Source organism: Vanessa tameamea, chromosome 16 (assembly GCF_037043105.1).
Source record: "Vanessa tameamea isolate UH-Manoa-2023 chromosome 16, ilVanTame1 primary haplotype, whole genome shotgun sequence".
NCBI lineage: Eukaryota > Metazoa > Arthropoda > Insecta > Lepidoptera > Nymphalidae > Vanessa > Vanessa tameamea.
The window spans coordinates 4719002-4737557 of NC_087324.1; the positions used below are offsets into that span (position 1 = coordinate 4719002).

The 18556-nt window shown below is 30.9% G+C and overlaps 2 protein-coding genes across 2 annotated transcripts; one reads left to right on the forward strand and one right to left on the reverse strand.

The window, feature by feature from the left end:
- Positions 1–1306: 1306 nt before the first annotated feature.
- Positions 1307–8438, reverse strand: LOC113393931 (transcription factor 23). Its single transcript, XM_026631053.2, has 4 exons — positions 8168–8438; positions 5887–5974; positions 5497–5644; positions 1307–1716 (listed from the first exon to the last, which is right to left on the reverse strand). The coding sequence occupies exons 1-4, from the start codon at positions 8262–8264 to the stop codon at positions 1405–1407; spliced, it is 645 nt and encodes a 214-aa protein (XP_026486838.2). The 5' UTR covers positions 8265–8438; the 3' UTR covers positions 1307–1404.
- Positions 8439–16748: 8310 nt separating this feature from the next.
- LOC113394013 (glucose-fructose oxidoreductase domain-containing protein 1) lies at positions 16749–18501 on the forward strand. Its single transcript, XM_026631180.2, has one exon. It carries the CDS (start codon positions 16880–16882, stop codon positions 18083–18085), a length of 1206 nt encoding a protein of 401 aa, XP_026486965.1. The 5' UTR covers positions 16749–16879; the 3' UTR covers positions 18086–18501.
- The last annotated feature ends 55 nt before the right edge of the window (positions 18502–18556 follow it).

Genomic DNA, 18556 nt, shown 5'->3' on the forward strand with positions numbered 1-18556 from the left:
CGATGAAAATACCTATGGATAAGATTATATAAAACATAAATTTTATTACACGTTTAACTTTACAGTAAAATCTTTCATCTACATATTACCATAAATAAAACGAACTGTTAAAAAAATCTAATTCTAGATTAAAAAGTTCTATGTAAATGTACAAATGTGTGCATGTAAAGAATGAAATTATAATAATCTTTCATTTTTAAATTTAGAATAGTATTTAATAATTTATAATAGTAATTAATATTTGAACCAGTAATTATATATGTCTACTTGAATCAAATATTCATTTATTAATCGACTTATGGCCGAAGTTACGATTGTATTATCTGTTGTAAATGTACAGGTATTTATAGCGGGCATTTACAATAAGTTACATTTGAAAAACGAATTCACAAATTGATAAAATAAAGTCTGAGCGTGGAGTTTTAATAAATAATTAAAGTACCTACACTAAATTGTGGAAAGGAATTTTCTTACACAATGAATATGCTTAAACATCTTAATGGATGTGGATATTTTTTGCGGAAGACGTTGTTTGTTTTGTCAGGTTCCGTAGTGTCGAGGGAGCGTTAAGATATTCGGTTACCACTTACAACGTCACTTTCATCTTAGATCAAACGTCGGCTGACGGTTTAGACAGAGTTCGTAAACTCATATCGAATGACATGAAATTACAGCTTGTTATAATTTGCTTGCAATTTTATTTAATGGCTAGTTGTGCCTCGTAGTTTTCAACGGGGTGATAATTAAGAATATATACGAGTGTGTATCTGTTTTATAGAAAATTTACTAATGATTTATTAGCAAGTTCGTACCACATAAATAATTATTCAAAAGTTATTCGTTCCTGAGATTAGCTAGACAAAAAAAAACATTTATTAATTAAAAACTGGGATTTTTTTGAAAATATGATTTACCTTTTTGTAATTCGCAATCGTTATGCGTTATCTGTACATTATATAATAACCAACTAGATGATGTACAGATAAATTATTGCTAAATACTCTAAAAACATGGCGTTAAAATAATGTGTTCATAATTTTTTTAATGATATTGTAATGATTTCTTGACTTTGTATTTTTGAAACATTAATTTAATAATGACCGAATATCAGTTAAAATAATGTTAAAAAAAATCTTGATGGTAATAAGATCTACTTCTTCAATAACTAGACTATGATATAAGACAAGATTGTTCCAATTGGTACCTACGTTTACCTACATCAATTTGATCAATAAAATCATAAGGTAAAATAATTGATTCCCTCTAAAAGTAACATTGTGAGATGAAAAATAAAGTATTAAGAAGATATAGACAAGAAGTGATTGTAATTTATTAGTTAAATACTAAACGTAAAATACAAAATAATTCGTACATAAATATAATTCATCAAAATTCATAATAATATCATACATTGTTCATTAAACCTTCGGATGAGTACGAATTTCTCATTTCATAAAAATTTTCTTTGTAACCATAATTGCAATACTGCATCGAATTACAAGGCACTTCATTGTGATCGTCATAATTTCTTTCTTCGTAGTCGTTTTCGGAATAATCTTGCCCATAACTGTCATTGCAATTAACGCCATTTTGGATTTCCCTCGAAGTCTGATTTCGATTCATAGCTGAAGACTCAGTATTCTGTGAGTTAATATTCCATCTTTGCGAAATCGTGCAGCTCAATGTGCCGCCATGTTGAAAAGCAAATGGCCAGGCCTGAGAACAAAAAAAGGATTTATATGAATCGATAGAATATTAAATTCTGAACACGTGAACACTTTTAAGACCAGACTTTTATTAAAGAACGGAAAAGTAAGGTATCACTTCAAAATATACCTATCATCATCATCCTAACCTCATTTCCTAAATGAAACAATTTGGCGCCTTTGCGTTTCTTCCATTTAACAGATAATATGATATATTTTTAATATAAAATTGACTAGGTCTAATAGGCCATTGTACATTCATTGTTTCACACGTGTACAAATTGCTTTATTTTTGCTAAAGTTTTTCAGTTTTTTTAAATTTGTATCTATAAATATTACTAGAATGTAATATACAGAACGTATGGTCTAAACGACCTCCCAACGCGACATTCGATATTCAAAGTGCGAATAGCTATTGTATGGTTGACTCATAAACATGTGCCTATAGCACCATAAAATATTCAAATATTGAGTTGACTCATAAAAAAAAAATTAGTTTAAAACTTCTGATATAGTAATTCATTTATTCATTAATTGTAAAATGCTTATAAAATTAATTATACATAAAAGAACGAAAGAGAATACAATAGAAAACCGATAAAAAAAAAGCTATAAAATGCGGAACGAATGATTCTAGAAATAAAAAGGCATCCACTTTATAAAATAAGAGTATAGTTTATAGTTGATTAGTCTTTTTTCTTAACAATTACATTTCACTAATACAAAGGCATGTCCAGGGAAACAATAAAACTGGATCATCTCTTTAACGTCCGGAGATAAATTTTATTTATACCCGAAACAGCTGCAAACTTTTGGTCAGCGCGCGTTAAACCCGTGTTTATTGTTATAATCTTTTTGTTTCTATCTCTGCATCCAGATTCCGATGTATTGTTTATTTACTTTTTAAAAGGCTTAACCTCTTGCCGTAAGTGTGTTTAACGATGAAAAAATGAGCATGTATAAGCATAAACCGGAGCTTATATAGTCACTTAAACTGAATATCTGAAGATTTAGGCAAATGTAGTGAGTAATTTTATTTTCTCTAACACTTAAACATATTTTATTTTATTTAAAGCAATACGACATGGCAGTGCTCCGTTATCGTTATAAAATAAAAATGCTATTCAGCCAGCTTACATTTTAATTAGAAGTGTAGTTTTTCAGTTGGCGGGAAGTAGATTGGAAGATTTTAATGGAGCCTCGTAAAGTTATTATATACAAATATAACATTGTTTATCTTCATATATATGTATATTATATATCAGCGCTGTTCAATTGCATATAACCTTTATACTACTTTATACTACTACTACTAGCTAATTGGGCATCGTAACCAATATTGTCTGACATACGCTACAATACCATATTATTTTTGTAGGCAATATTGTCGGATTTTATAATATTGTAGAATTTGTAGGATTATTATCCTAAATGACTCACGCGTCACCATATATTGGAAGTACAATACTACACTAGAAATATGACAGACACTATCTCACAGATGCTTTAAAAAGTATGATTTTAACTCAATCGAACGAATGACGTGAAAATTAGAATCAATCTTTATAAGGCTAATTGTAGCTTACGTGTACTGTCAGAATATAAGCTACCCCTATTGAAATTAAATTCAAATACGTTCAGCAGTTTTTGCGTGAAAAATTTGACAATGATCCTACCATCCTCACGAATTTTAGCGATTACAATATTAGCTTAACATAGATTTAGCTTAACATAGATCACACATCCTTCTTAGAATTTTTATAATCCACTGAAGACGGCACTCATGCGTCGCGGTAAGGTTTAGCCAACATCTTGATTCTAAAGAGACGTAAATACATTCTAACAATTTTTTATATGCGGTACAAAATGCTTGAAGTGATTAAAATCATATCATATTAAAAAATATCATTTTATATAAACATAAAATAAAAATTCAAACTCTCGTCGTGTATAAGCACAGATATAAGTACATAAATAAATTAATTGTATACCTAACGCACATTAATAAGGCAAATATTGGTGTGACTTTTATACATAGTTTACATAATTTATTATTACAAATATAATGTATAATAATTTTAAAAACATAAGCATAAGTCATTTGATCAGTTGACTCAAATATTTTCAATGAATTAGAAAATCATTTACCATCTAGAACAACCTAAAACATAATATAAAACCTAGTAAAAAAACTGAAGCTTTCAAATGTTCTTCCTTAAATTTAATAACTGTAACCCGGAATGTCACTAAAATCGTAAACAGAAATAAATAGTAAGATGAAGGAGACATATTTGTCAAATCGATCTTCTTGGAACGTGTCCCCTAATCCGTCGACGACAGCTATAGTTCACGGTGGCGTTTAGCAAATGCCTTTGATTCATTGCGGTAAAATGTCGCGTTAATGCGTTCGAATTTTTTATTTAAATAAAATGCTTATTGTTACTAATCACTACACAATATAAAACAAAGTCGCTTCCCGCTGTCTGTCTGTCTCTATGTATGCTTAGATCTTTAAAACTGCACAACTTTGATGCGGTTTTTTTTACTAGATACAGTGATTCAAGAGGAAAGTTTGTATGTATAATGCATGCATAATATAGTAGAAATAAACTGTTAATTTTATAGGTTTCTATTATGATGTCGCAAATTAACATATTTTTGTGCTTACATTGCAAACGCTGGCTAAAGCCTACGAGATAGATCAAAATAATGATAAAAGATCTACAAAAAAATTTCACGATGGTATATGCCTAACTCTTAGGAATAATCCACAATAACCATTTTGTATCCTTTACTTTTTACGAGAAATAATGATTTATTTACGAAAAGATTTTTAGCAGTACAGCATTCATCCTTATCCAATTAAGGACTTTAAATATATTGCGCATTTTATATAGATCAATATGAGACAATTAGTGAATAATTAAATATTATTATTTTAAAATTCGATTGGCCTTTCTCAACGGACACTAGTCAACTATGCACTACGTAGGAGATATTCTAGTCATTTAAGACCCACGGCTGAGTTTTTTGAAGCACGGGAGTGTAAAAGACGACCAGTTTCAACGCTGCTTTTTTTAAAAAAAAGCCGATCAACTGTGCCCAATAAATTACCTCTTCGTACAAACAATCCAACAACATGATAAAAATAAATACTTAACTTTATTTATTTTATACTTCTAAAGCGCTTGAATCGGTTTATTTACGTTTAAATATTTTCAAAATTCTTTCAATTCATTTACGATACTAGCTAATTTTTTTTTTTTTACCAAATTAACTAATGGAACTAATTATACATCCGAAATAGACTAGTATGACAACTTAAATAAATTATTGCTTTAAATATTCTAACGTTAAGAATTGATTGTGCACAGTACAAAGCAATAAAAGTGTACTTATTCCAGCACCACTTTGACAAGATATCAATGGTCGATATATTAAATAATCTATGATATTAATAAAGTATCTACGAACAATTTACTTTAAAAAAAAAAGTAAATAGTTGAGTGAAACAGTGTTGCATTAGTAATAGATATATTAATCAAGAATTGTTTGTAGTTGTTTGTGTAGAAAGTTCTGTGATAATATAAACGTACCTAACGTTTATATTATCACAGAACTTTCTACAAATTATATGGAATACGTAAATCTGAGATTTGTTCTTTATTACTATTAGTACTCTTTTTACGATTGATTTAGAACATAAGTAAGCTTACAAAACGTATTATAATCATATTAATTTAGTATATTATGTAATAATTTTAATTTTAATGATGTTTGAGATATTTACCAGGTTAAGAGGATGCGGCGGCGTGTGCGCAGATCTCGGTTCGTGCAGTAACGCCCGTAGGTGTGCTATATACGAAGCGGCCAGCCGTAATGTATCTAGTTTTGACAACTTTGTGTCAGCCGGTACCCACGGTAAAGTGGTTTTCAATCTAAAATAGAAAAGATGAAATTTATTTATCTAATGTTATAATTCTAGAGAGGAAATCTATTATAATCTTCGAACGCGCTAATCTCAGGTGCTGCGTGTCCGTTTACTAAGCAAGGTTATATTCTATATTAATCGTTGGCTTCTATTCTACGATTCCATGGATTGGAACCAGAATTATATACTGTAGGCATAATTCTGATAACATGTACGTATCTAGAAGTTTATTATTGAGTGGTTTCGAACCTGCAAAAAGCTTTGGAGAGTACTCTCATACGAGCCCGCTCCCGGGCGTTGGCTGCGTTCCTGTGTTGCGGCTCATGTCCACTTCTTCCTATTATAGAAAAATAACAAAAATATATTTAAAAATTAACAGTAACTAATAAAAAAAATTGCTGCGCAGATTGATTGATTAGAAGACATACTAATTAATTTTATTGAGATTTATTATATTGTGACATTTATTTGTAGATCACAATTTAATTGGTGAGAAAGTGTATCTACAGGGTTTAATTCGTAATATAAGGCACAAGCCGAATGATACGTTCAATTTAATCCTTTAACATGACCATACAAAGTGCTTAATAAGAATCTATTTTAATGATATTAATATTATAATTAATATTTTGATTTATATTTCACCAAAATCGAATCATTGTAAATTCGTACGTATTTTATTTCCACATTTGCCAGTATATAATCGATAATAATATAAACTCACGATCCTTTAATTAGTTTATAATAAAATTTATAGTAATGTTAAATCGCCCTTACTATTTGTTAGAATAAACATTGATAAAATACAAACATAATACAGAAACAAAATATGTAAATGTATATATTCTATCACATAACAATCGCTTTGTTTAACGCGTAGGTATTTATAGTAAATATTATGCCAACTCTTTAATTTACCATATTTTTAAGATATAATATGTGCTTGTTAAGAACAGAATCGCACTAGACCGCTAGTATACTGGAGATGGATTTGGAGTTTATTTCACTTCGCTGATCCATGATGAATCAAAATTACGACTTGTAGCATAATTACATATTAAAAAAAAAATTACAAGAAAAAATCATTGACGTTTTCTTAGAAAATATTCTACGAACTTCGACTTAAAATCCACGTATTATATAAACCATATACTCTGCTCGATATAGTTCCGTGTAAATTTAAAAAGTACCTACGATAATCGAATATTATCTCCTATATTTACATAGTATAAAACAAAGTCGCTTACCACTGACTGTCCCTGTGTATGCTTAGATCTTTAAAATTACATAATGGATTGTGATGCGGTTTTTTTTCAATAGATAAATTGATTCAGGAGGAAGGTTTATATGTATAATACATACACAATATACTAGAGATAAACTGATAATTTTAGAGAATTCTAAAGTGATGTCGTAAATAAACACTTTGCGGTTACATTGCAAACGCTAGCGGAACCCTACGAGATAGATCAATATAACGTACTACAGTATTGTACACCTTAAAAAGGTCTTCAAGAAAGTCTGCGATGGTAAATGTATATCTCTTAGGGATAGCCCACAATAACTATTTTTTATTCTTTACTTTGTACGAGAAATGATGGCTTATTTTCGAAGCGATTTTAAGCAATAGATACAGCATTAATCCTTATCCAATTAAGTACCTTAAATACATTGTGCATTTAATATACATATATCAATATGACCCTTTACATCATTTAATTTAAATTAATATTATCGAAGATATTACAGATTTAAAACGCAAGGACATAGCGGTTTGTATTGTATTGTCTAATGACTGAAAAACTGTGAACGTTGTAAGACATTCTTTAGTAGTTTTGAACCCACACTTCGGTTCACGCGTTTTAACTACTAGGCTATCTCGGCTCTCACATGTATTTCAAATAATTGCAAATTATAATGATTATAAAGCGAATTATTCGTACCTAAAATCAAAAATCAAAACTTTTCAAAAATACATATATTATATTAAACTATCACCGTTTTGGAACAACGTTTTGGAGCAAAAAACTCAGTAGTTACTCTAGTCCAACATTTAAAAAACTAAGTTATATTAGTTAGTAAATATAAGCACAGACCTACTAACTTACTATAGTCATTATTAAACAGCTTAGTTTAAAAACGAATCGAATATTAATTTATTAAAAAGTTTAACTCATAATTCATGTATATATATATTGAATATTTTATTTTGCATTAAATGCTTATTGCATTTAAATAGGTATTTCTATTCCATCCTACTACAAAAAATTCTTAAAGTTTATCCCCGGTAAAATCTACAATCCGATTAGATAGATAGATTCGGAAGTTAGAATTAAACATATCTTGAAATACGACAATTCTAAAGTTTCCTGAAAACTTCTCTAGTTCAATAAAGTTTAATTTGATTTTGACTGTGAAAACAATAAATGAAAAAAAATAAATTACTTAAAACCTTTTTACAAAAATACAATAGTATTCTTCTATATATGCTAGTCCTCACTAGAAAGGATAACTGTATAACATAACTCACCAGAACTGGACTGAGAATCATCGAAAAGGAAATCATCATCGTCCACGTCATCTCTCTTTTCAATAGGCGGTGAACGGTTAATACGTTTTCTCGGCATTTTTAAATTTCACTGTTACACATATAACACTGATTTCGACACATTTTACTCATATCATCAGACTTCAAACCTTAAACTGTGGTTAGGGGGTGCGTGACTTGACTAGTTGCGTGAAGTTTATCATTTGACTTTTCGAGATGCGCCCGAGCAAGGCGGGCGTGTTGGGCGGCGCCTACGCACGCCCCTCCCGTTTCGATTTCAGGATTATCCCGCGACAAATGAGAAATGCCTTTTGAAAACGTAATTAATGGGACATGAAAGATTTAATTAAGCTACGTTAATTTGTGAGTGCATATATAATGCAGGAATACATTAATGAATATTCCTATACATTTTAACGTATTACGATTTTGCTAAATTACACCAAGAATAGTTGCATTCAGAATAATATTGCATAAGTAAACTCAATTTTATAATCGGTAAAAGATATAAACGGACGTTTATATCTTTTTATATGGGATTTTCTCTATAGGTCCAGTATGGTATTTTAATTACGTTTTTTTAAGTGCATTCTCACATTTTTCACGAACAAGGTTAGAACTCTATATGTAAGGAATAAGGATAAAGAGATTGACGGATGGGTTCAGAATGGGTCACACTTCCGCGACATATTATACTTTGAAAACGCCAACACGTGCTATGCAACCCCACACAATTTAACCGAATAATATCAAAGATTGTGTCTCGTTCGTTCTACACTACACTATTGCATATTTTACAGAATTAGAAATCGGATTCGTAAAATGCAATTATTTTTTTTCTAATCTAAAAAACTAACTTTCTTTTCGCTTTACTCAATCTTTTTTTGTTTTGTTTCCAATAAAGTCCAAATTAGTTTCCTTTTCAAAATTCAAACAATTGTTTGAATCATATCAAAAATTCATAGGAGTATAATTATGATTCTTCATTTTCTTAGAAATTAAAAAGTATTTTTTATTTTTTTATTGACCTCTGTACATATTTTAGCTATTCGTCTGATCGAGGTGACACTTTTGTGAGGTGTTTTCACCAACAAGAGGCTTATAAAAAATATAAATATTTAATAAATATTTTTCTATATCCTTATTCTAGTGCAAAACCGGGACGGAGCATTAGTTTATTTATAAATTTTATAATATTTAATAAATATTATATAATTATTTCCAGATAACTGTACCAACCGTAAAAAATACTTAAGAGGATATAAAAAATATATAATAAATATGTGGAAATAGTGCTCTGCTGTAAAGTATGTAAACATCGTGAAAGGAAGTAAAAATGCTAAAGCGCCAAAATGACACTTCTGGCAAATGATGTTTACTAACACAACTTCACTCCTTATTTTTTAAAAGCACAACTCCGATGCCTGATCTTTTCATGACCTTCTCCATCAGCAGTATCGATTAGCGTATTATACCTATCTGAGGAAAAAATATCATAAATAAATTACTGTATACAGATATGCAAAGCTTTTGTTTGAGATGGTCCTAATTGTGGAAATGATAAAGTACAGTGGCTTTAAACTGAGAAAGTAAGTCTGCTTCAAATAGGATATGGGTAGGGTTGCCATCTTGGAGGTTTAAATATTTTGTTGAAGTATTTATTTAACTTTATATTAATTTGTTTACATTAAATATATTGTTAACATCTATATCAATATTATAAATGCGAAAGTAACTCTGTACGTCTGTCTATTTGTCTGTTACGCTTTTACGGCTAAACCACAGAACCAATATTGATGAAATTTGGTACGAAGCAATACTTGAATCCCATAGACGGACAGGCTCTATTTTTACCCTTCAGGGAGTAAAATTGTAATAAAAATATGATTCATTAATTGCTTTGTTGCATAAAGTTGCTTTAATTTTATTTACATTTAAATATTTCACGGTATAAGCAACGACTCAAGTAACTGAAATGTCTCCAACATTTTACAGTTGTATCGGCAACCCTAGCTTGTCCAGGTGGCAAGTATCAAAGCACTGAGTTGAAGCTCTGAAGTGATTCGTTTTAAGCGCCAGTGTGACTTACGACGGTGCCTAATGTTTACTCTACAAATATTATTCTTTGTTCCACTTACACGTTCTATAACTAATACGAATTAAACATACCTTGGAAAATTTAAAGCGATTGCATAGTTCAGTTAATAATTATAATATATTTAAAAAAGGGTCGACGTACCCGTCTCAACTAGTATAGGGTATATTTTTACTTTAAAATATTGTTATTTTAAATATTTTCGACGTTTCCTTATAGTTTATTTTTTGTATTATACGTTATCTAATCAAACGTTTTAATTGAAAAGAAAAACACTTAAGTCTTTTTGTTTTTTATTATTGTTTCACATGATTTCTAAAATACTGAATGGATCCTTCATGAAATCCTTGTTTGACCGGCAAGACCCAGTTTTTATTTACTACCAGAGCTTGAATAATATTCATAACAAGTTTGTTGCACAAAAATATATAGAAAGCTTAATATAAGCTTTATTATTATTAAGTTTATTAAAATTAAAAAAAAATCTTAGGACTCGGTACTTTAGATCAATTAAATTATCATTTTCAGTCTTAGCAATAACAATAGAAATACTGATTTTAGGTACATTTGTGGAAAGTTCCTCAATTTTTGTTTCTTGGTCGTTATTTTTAAATGGTTCATATCATCATCGTTTCAGGCCAAATTTAATCTAAAGCAAATGTGTTTATATAATTTATTTTTAAAGACCTTGATCAAACATTTTATTTTTACACAAGCCAAAGCTATGAAAAAATTATTTAAAAAAAATAATGGTCTACCATACCACCTAGCTAAATAATGTTCCTTTTGTTGACAAAAGTCAAAGTCAAATATCTACATTAAGTATGGAAGCGTTTCACTTGCTTCTTATATAATATAATATAAATTTAACTACTAGTAAATATAAATTTAACACTAGTTTGAAAATAATCACTTCAGACCTGAGAAGAACCGACGAAAGAAATTCGGCGGGAATAATTTTTTATAAATTACGATTATTGTTTTCATACAAAAAAAATTTTTTTTATCTTATTCCCAAGGTTTGCAATCAACTAAGAAGTCATTAGTTTTGTAATATCTTTTAGCACATAAACGCTCTTTAATAATTCTTTTAAATTTTAAAATTGATTATTTTTGAAAATTTTATGGGATCTTATTGTATAAACGTTTGGAACTTAGAGTCTGTTGTGATACCAAGGAACTTCGTTGTATCTAAAACATCGAATGCGCTTCCCCATTTAAAAGTCCATTCGTTTTGACACATCTTACGCTAGGAGTAGTGCATTTAATACGTTTTGTCTTCTTAATATTTACTACTAAACTACTTCCAATTTACTTATTCACATCGTCATATATTAAAAAACGTTTTCTTATTTTAAAAAATTAAGAAGTATCATCAGCAAACAATAATATCTCGTGTTATCTAGAAGATGTGGCAGATCATTTATACAACGAGGAAGAGAAATGGACCAAGAATTGATCCTTGAAGGCCCCTATAGTAACTGGAGCCCCGGAAGATCTCTTTCCAATTACATCAACCTTTTGTGTCTGATTGCTCAGATACGAAATCAGGATATTGAGTGCGGTGTCTCTAATGCCATAATGACGTAGCTTTCTGACCAAATTTTCGTGTTGCACATAATCAAATATAAATATAAATCCAGGCCTTATTAATATATTTAACGAGCACAACTCCTGCGTTAGTTATCGAGCGACCCCTTGTAATGTCCAATTGTTTATTGTGTAGCAACCTGTTATATATGGCCTAAAATTATTAGACTTGAAGTACTACCGGATTTAAATATTGGAACTACTATACTATGGCATATTAGGTAGGTCAGGTAAACACGCCATTAAGAACAACATTAGTGAATACAGAACCAAGGTAAGGTGCAATCACATCAATTATTGAGACAAACTATAAAAATTGAGAAATATAGTTATAATGTTTCAAATTCCTGGAAATAAACATGCGAATTATATAATTACGAGAATAAATTTTAGTGACAAAATTCATCGAAAAACAATACAAATTGAAAATAAAGTAGTACAACAGATACCGTCCATGAGCTTACCAATTACATAGTCGAACATCTCAATAACGGACACTAAGCTCTAACCTGGATCTTACCAAAGCATTTGACACCGTTTAAATTCCCACACTCTTACTAAAACTTGAAAGACTAGGTGTTAGAGGTATTCAAAACAATATCTTTCGCAGCTATCTTACTCGTCGATCTCAAATTACTAAAATCTGCAACCGTCTTAGTGATGAGCTAACGATATCTTACGGCATTCTGCAAAAATCTATATCTATACTAATATATAAAGCGCAAGAGTTTGTTTATTTGTTTGAATGCGCTAAACTCAGGAACTACTGGTTCGAATAGAAAAAATATTTTTGTGTTGGATAGTCCTTTTATAGAGGAAGGCTTTAGGCTAAACTTACATAACACGGCCAACTATAAATGTTGCGTTGTCAAGATCGGATTGCGGAGAAAATCAGTATGTTCTTCTGCCACAAGAAAATAAAAATATCAATTACGCAGAAGTACTTCAAAATATATTCTTTTAAAAACTTCTTAATCGCGGTTGTAATAATAGAAATTGACGCAAGCGAAGTCGCTGGGAACAGCTAGTAAGAAATAATATTGCCCCCAAAATACTACCCTATTTTGGGCCCAATATTATGCAAATTTTTCAGTAAATCGAAAAGTTTATTATGCATTATGTCAATCTTTCATTGTATATTAAATCTCATGTTGGGATGATGCACAGAAAATTATTATAAAGCCCCTAGAAATCGCTCAAAGTGCCATCTTAAAAGTGTCAACTTTTCGGCCACAACTCCATCCAACCAATTTGTTGTATTCAATTTGTGTTTAAATTATATTCTATACCACAATAAGGAGATTCCTTTCACTGCTACTGTTAAACGACGCAAAAATAATATTTATTGCTTTCATAGTCGGAAATTTGCTTTCACTAAACGATTCGGTTATTATATCGTTCCTTACTTGTATAATAAGCTGAGAGCAGATTTGTCTATAGGTATATGATTTGCCAAAAAAGTGTTCTGTAAAAAAGTGCTTGCGTTTCTACTAAAAATGACGTACGATAATAAAGAAAAATAAATTCATTCTATAACTTAATCTCAACTTAGCACACATATGATACTTATACACATACACACACCCCACACGCACATATACTAACACGAAAAGTGGTAATGTAACACGTTGATTTGATTAAGATGCCACAATATTTTGCTAACAGAAGAAGTAACAGATCGTGGAAACTCTTAATATTAATAATCAATGCCGCAAAGAGTCAACAAACCGGTGCCTAGCTATAAGCAAGGCATTTTTTTATATCTGATATAGGTAGGCGGACGAGCACATGGGCCATCTGATGGTAAGAGGTCACCACCGCCCATAGACGCTATAAGAAATCATTCCTTACATCGCTAATGCGCCGCCAACCTTAGGAAATAAGATATTATGTCCATTGTACCTGTAGTTACACTGGCCTTTTTTTCGCTGTAAAACACGTTTAGGCGTTACCCCCACGTAAAGATGGGGTTTGTGGGACTCACTTACACTGGGTGCATCGAAATAACCACTAAAAGACCAACGGTACCCACTTCGTCTTTTCAGGGACGTCAGAGGATCGCTTGCGCATGTCTTACCCTCGGGGTAATACCACCCTACGTCATTTATAAATAAATCTCTCATTTCATGGATTTATATATTTCTTTCTCTTTTGTTCAAATCTACCTTTATTCAAGTTTTTATTAAATGCACTTATATTTCTTATCATAAAAATCATTGCATAATAAAATTTTAGGTTAGTAGTTTTATACATTTGTACTAAAGATATAAGTTTCGTTAATTTTTTTATTCCAGATTCACGCAAAAACTTTTCATTCAATTGATGTAGAATTTGTAAATTATTAAAGATTATACTTTCACGATGTGCATTCTGTGAAATGGCCTCAACGGGCGGCGCTGCACACTAGAGACGGGTGCGACGAGAGCTTCGACGAGCCAAAAGCTGCGTAAAACATGAGAGCATGCCTATGTAAAATCGATCCTGCAACTTCTACGACCTGTTTTGAGGACAGCGATCACATTAGTATCGATCACAAACGAGTAAAGATAATCCTACGAAATATGGCTAAACATGATTGTATTCAGTAATGAAAAAAAAAAACACGCAACTATGACGACTGATAATAATTGCAAAGTCTTTATAAAATACAAGAAAAACTTTTGCTTTTTAAACTATAGTAAACTATATAACAAAAAATAATTAAGTTTAATGTTTACCAAAACAAAACAGTTACCCGCGAATAGAAAGTAACAAATGTTACAAGTGGAGGTCTTATTGTTAAAAACCGATCTTCTATGCAAGCTTTCGGAGAAAAGGACATTTTTAACTTTACAGTTTCATAAATTCAAATCATTTGTAAAAGATACATTGGTAAAGAAGGCATATTATTCAATACAAGATTATACAGATGATAAAAAAACGTGGAGTTAATACTTGTTGACTTCCAGGCGGAATACATTACAAACATATATAATTGTATTTAACTAACATGACTGTATATTTAAATATTGATGTGGGTGGTACCTGCCCAGACGGGTTTTGCACAAAGCCCTACCACCAAGTAAATACTGAATATAGTTTGTTAAATGACGATTCAAAAGTGCTTGTAAAAGCCTACTTTAATAAAGTATATTTTGATTTTGACTATACAATTTAAGGGATTATTTAGAGTTAACTATTTTATATACTTATAATTAATTAAACTTTCTTAAGTATAGATAATTAACTCAAAATAATATAGACAAATATAAAAAAGAAACGGAATTATAATAAAAGCCATTTTTGCAATTGTATTATAAATGTATTTGAGGTTCCAAATCATGTTATAATAATAATATAATAATTAATAATAATAATAAATATATAAAGCGGAAGAGTTTGTTTGTTTGTTTGTTTGTTTAAACGCGCTAATCTCAGGAACTACTGGTCCGATTTGAAAAATTCTTTTTTTGTTGAATAGTCCAATTATAGAGGAAGGCTTTAGGCTATATAACATTACGCTGCGACCAATAGGAGCGCAGCGACAGTGAGAAATGTTGCAAAAACGGGGAAAATTATTCACATTTATGGACTTTCGATGCGTGCGCAGCATAAACGTTTTAAGTTACTCAAAAAATGTGTATGAAAGATATATTCCTCTTTTAATAATAAAAAAAAAGTCCGTGACACTATATGTCTATTTGTTAAGAGTGTGCTAGCAGGCGGGGCGCGGCGGCGGATGAGGGGGAGGCGGGTCAGCCCCGCCGCCGCGCTCGCCACTCTCACCCGCGGTGTAGTTCTGCGAAGTAGCAATGCACATAACGACTTAAAAAAATTAACATTCTTAATAGTTAAATTATTTATCAAAATTAGGTTTTGTTATCAGCTTATTTGCTCATTATTTTTTATCGTTTAAAATCGGTTACATTTAAATCATAATCTGCTGTAGTTTTAACTTACGATATAAGATAAAATTTCAATGAACATTCCTTCGTACTTTGCAAGTAAACAATTCAAACGTTTCACGGTATAAATAAGGTATAAAAATTACATTACACACGTAAAAAAGTTCAAAATGGCGAGCGATACTTTCACCGATGCAGATTAATCATCACTGAGAAAATAAATTATGCAAATAAGCAAATAGGTGAATATCGTTTAAAATGACTACACAAATAAATTGGTAGTTCAATATTTCAAGTAATTTCTATTACGTTCAAGCATATTCAACACGGTTGTACTATAATCACCTTATGAAATAATAACACCAAAGGAGAAACAATCTAAACTTCTTATTGTTCGGTTTGTTTATCTTATTACGTTTAAGTTAATATTGTTTGTTTTCAACCGACTTCAAAAAGGAGGAGGTTATCAATTCGTCTGTATTTTTTTTTTATATGTCTGTTACCTCATAACTTTTCACTGGATTTTGATAATTTTTTTTTGTTTGAAAGGTAGTGCTTCCCGTGGGGCCCCATTTTAATTTTATCCTGTTACGATGATGGTATCCTTATGAAAACGATATAAGTCTTAAATGTGCATTATGTATGTGCGCGATAAATAGGTGAATAACTCAAAATTGTGCCAACCAATTTTAATGATTCTTTTTTTATTATAAAGGATATACTTCAAGGGTACTATGGTGAAAGTTTGGTAAGGTTCTGAGCATAGGATCCATGACAAAGTAACGGTACGGAAGGGAACGGAACAATTCTAAGGAGCACGTTAGCGATACTCGGCCGAATCTTTTAGAAACAAAAATTTTGACAAAAAAAAACCGACTTCAAAAGAGAAAAAAAATAATATGCTCTAAAAAGTAAAAAATAATAGTTTATTTCAAGTTTATTTCTAAACACAAAGCGTAGTTGTCAAGTTGACAAAGTCAAGCTGATTCCCTTTGATTTTGAGTTTTGACAACTTGTTTGACAAGATCATCGATATTTTGTGTACAGATTGTATACACAAAGCTTTATACAAAGTTGTTGTTAAATTATGTGCGATTATTATTAATTTGATTGAAGAGTATCATAATGTTGCCTGGCATTGGAGTTTTTGGAACTGGGTCAGTTGCGAAAGTTTTAGTGCCGTTTCTACGAGAAAAGGGATTCTCGGTAGAAGCAATATGGGGTGTAACTTTACAAGAAGCCGAAAGTACAGCAAAAGAACTCAAAATCCCTTTTTTTACCAATAAAATTGACGATGTTTTGCTTAAGAAGAATGTGAGTCTAGTGTTTATCGTTTGTGCGCCTAACTTACACGCGCAAATATCAGTAAAAGCCCTTGGTATTGGGAAACATGTAGTGTGTGACAAACCTGCAGGACTTTGCCAAGCTGAGGCGTTGAAAATGGTCAGAGCAGCTCAGTATTACCCTACACTAATATCAATAATCAATCACTCTCTTAGATTTCTACCAGCATTTATTCATATGAGAAAATGTATTCATGATGGATATTTAGGCAATCCAAGTGAGTTAACTCTGATTGATGTTAGAGTACAAATGGGTTCATTGCTAGGTGAAACATATAATTGGTTGTGTGACGATACTATGGGTGGTGGTACTCTCACATTAGTTGGTAGTCATGTGATAGATTTGGTTTCATACCTTAGTGGTCAGAAAGTTATGAAAGCCCACGGAGTACTAAGAACTTTTGTAGAAGAGACGGAAAAAGTAAATGGAATCAGAAAAATCACTGCTCCAGATTTTTGCACATTCCAATTACAAATGGACAAAGGCTTGCTAGTAACAGCAACCTTGAACAATCACTTACCTGGACCATGTTTCAACCAAGAAATATATGTGTGCAGTAAAAAAGGTTACTTAGTTGTTAGAGGAGGAGACTTGCATGGAAGATTACACAAGTCAAACTCCAAAAGTATAATTGAAGAAGAGGGCAAAAGACCTCATGATAAGGAAGAAGTGATTTATGTTGATGTTGAGGATCTAAGTTGTGCTTCTAGTGTTATTCCGAAGCCATATATAAAAGGACTGTGTAAAATGATAAGTGCTCTTAAGGAAGCCTTTCTACCAGTCAAGGAACAAATGGACTGGATAAAGGAGCCAGTGAAGGCGGCTGCTACATTTGAAGATGGACAAAGAGTCCAAGCAACGATGGAAGCTTTACGTCAGTCTAGTGAAGATGGTTGTTGGAAAACTGTACAGCTTCTCACTGAACCACCAGATCCAAACCCTGCACTATCAGCAGCAGTGAGACGCACGGCCATATCCCTTCAGTAGATTTATCGAAAAATGTTTCTGTATGCCATTATGATGTACCTTTATATAATAGCTTTTAAAATGATTTGTAAATGTTGCATATTTTATGTGTGAATGTCTATCTTATTTGGATTAATAACTTCCATGAATTGAGAAATGTATGTTTTAAGAAATTAATTAGAAAAATGTTTTATCTGTGTTAGAAATTAAAAAAGTATATCACAGTATTATTATGCTTTAGCAAGCTGTTATTAAAAAAACAAATCTTTTACATTTTCATGTTTTTACTTGCCATCAAATGTTTTATGTTTAAAATTTTATATCAATACATTAATTAATGTCATTAATCAGACAGAAATGGTAATACCACTAAATGTTTCAACATATTTCATGATATGTACAAAACTACCGACTAAAATAAATGTTTTAATATATAATGGTGTATATTCCTTAACTTTGTATCTTCTAGATGGTCATTGAAGTACATTAATT

Coding starts and splice junctions, on each gene's coding strand:
- LOC113393931 (XM_026631053.2), bottom strand. CDS start 8,264: ATGCCGAGAAAACGTATTAACCGTTCACCGCCTATTGAAAAGAGAGAT. Junction 5,975..8,167: donor TGATTCTCAGTCCAGTTCTG/GTGAGTTATGTT, acceptor TTTCTATAATAG/GAAGAAGTGGACATGAGCCG. Junction 5,645..5,886: donor CTCTCCAAAGCTTTTTGCAG/GTTCGAAACCAC, acceptor TTTCTATTTTAG/ATTGAAAACCACTTTACCGT.
- LOC113394013 (XM_026631180.2), top strand. CDS start 16,880: ATGTTGCCTGGCATTGGAGTTTTTGGAACTGGGTCAGTTGCGAAAGTT.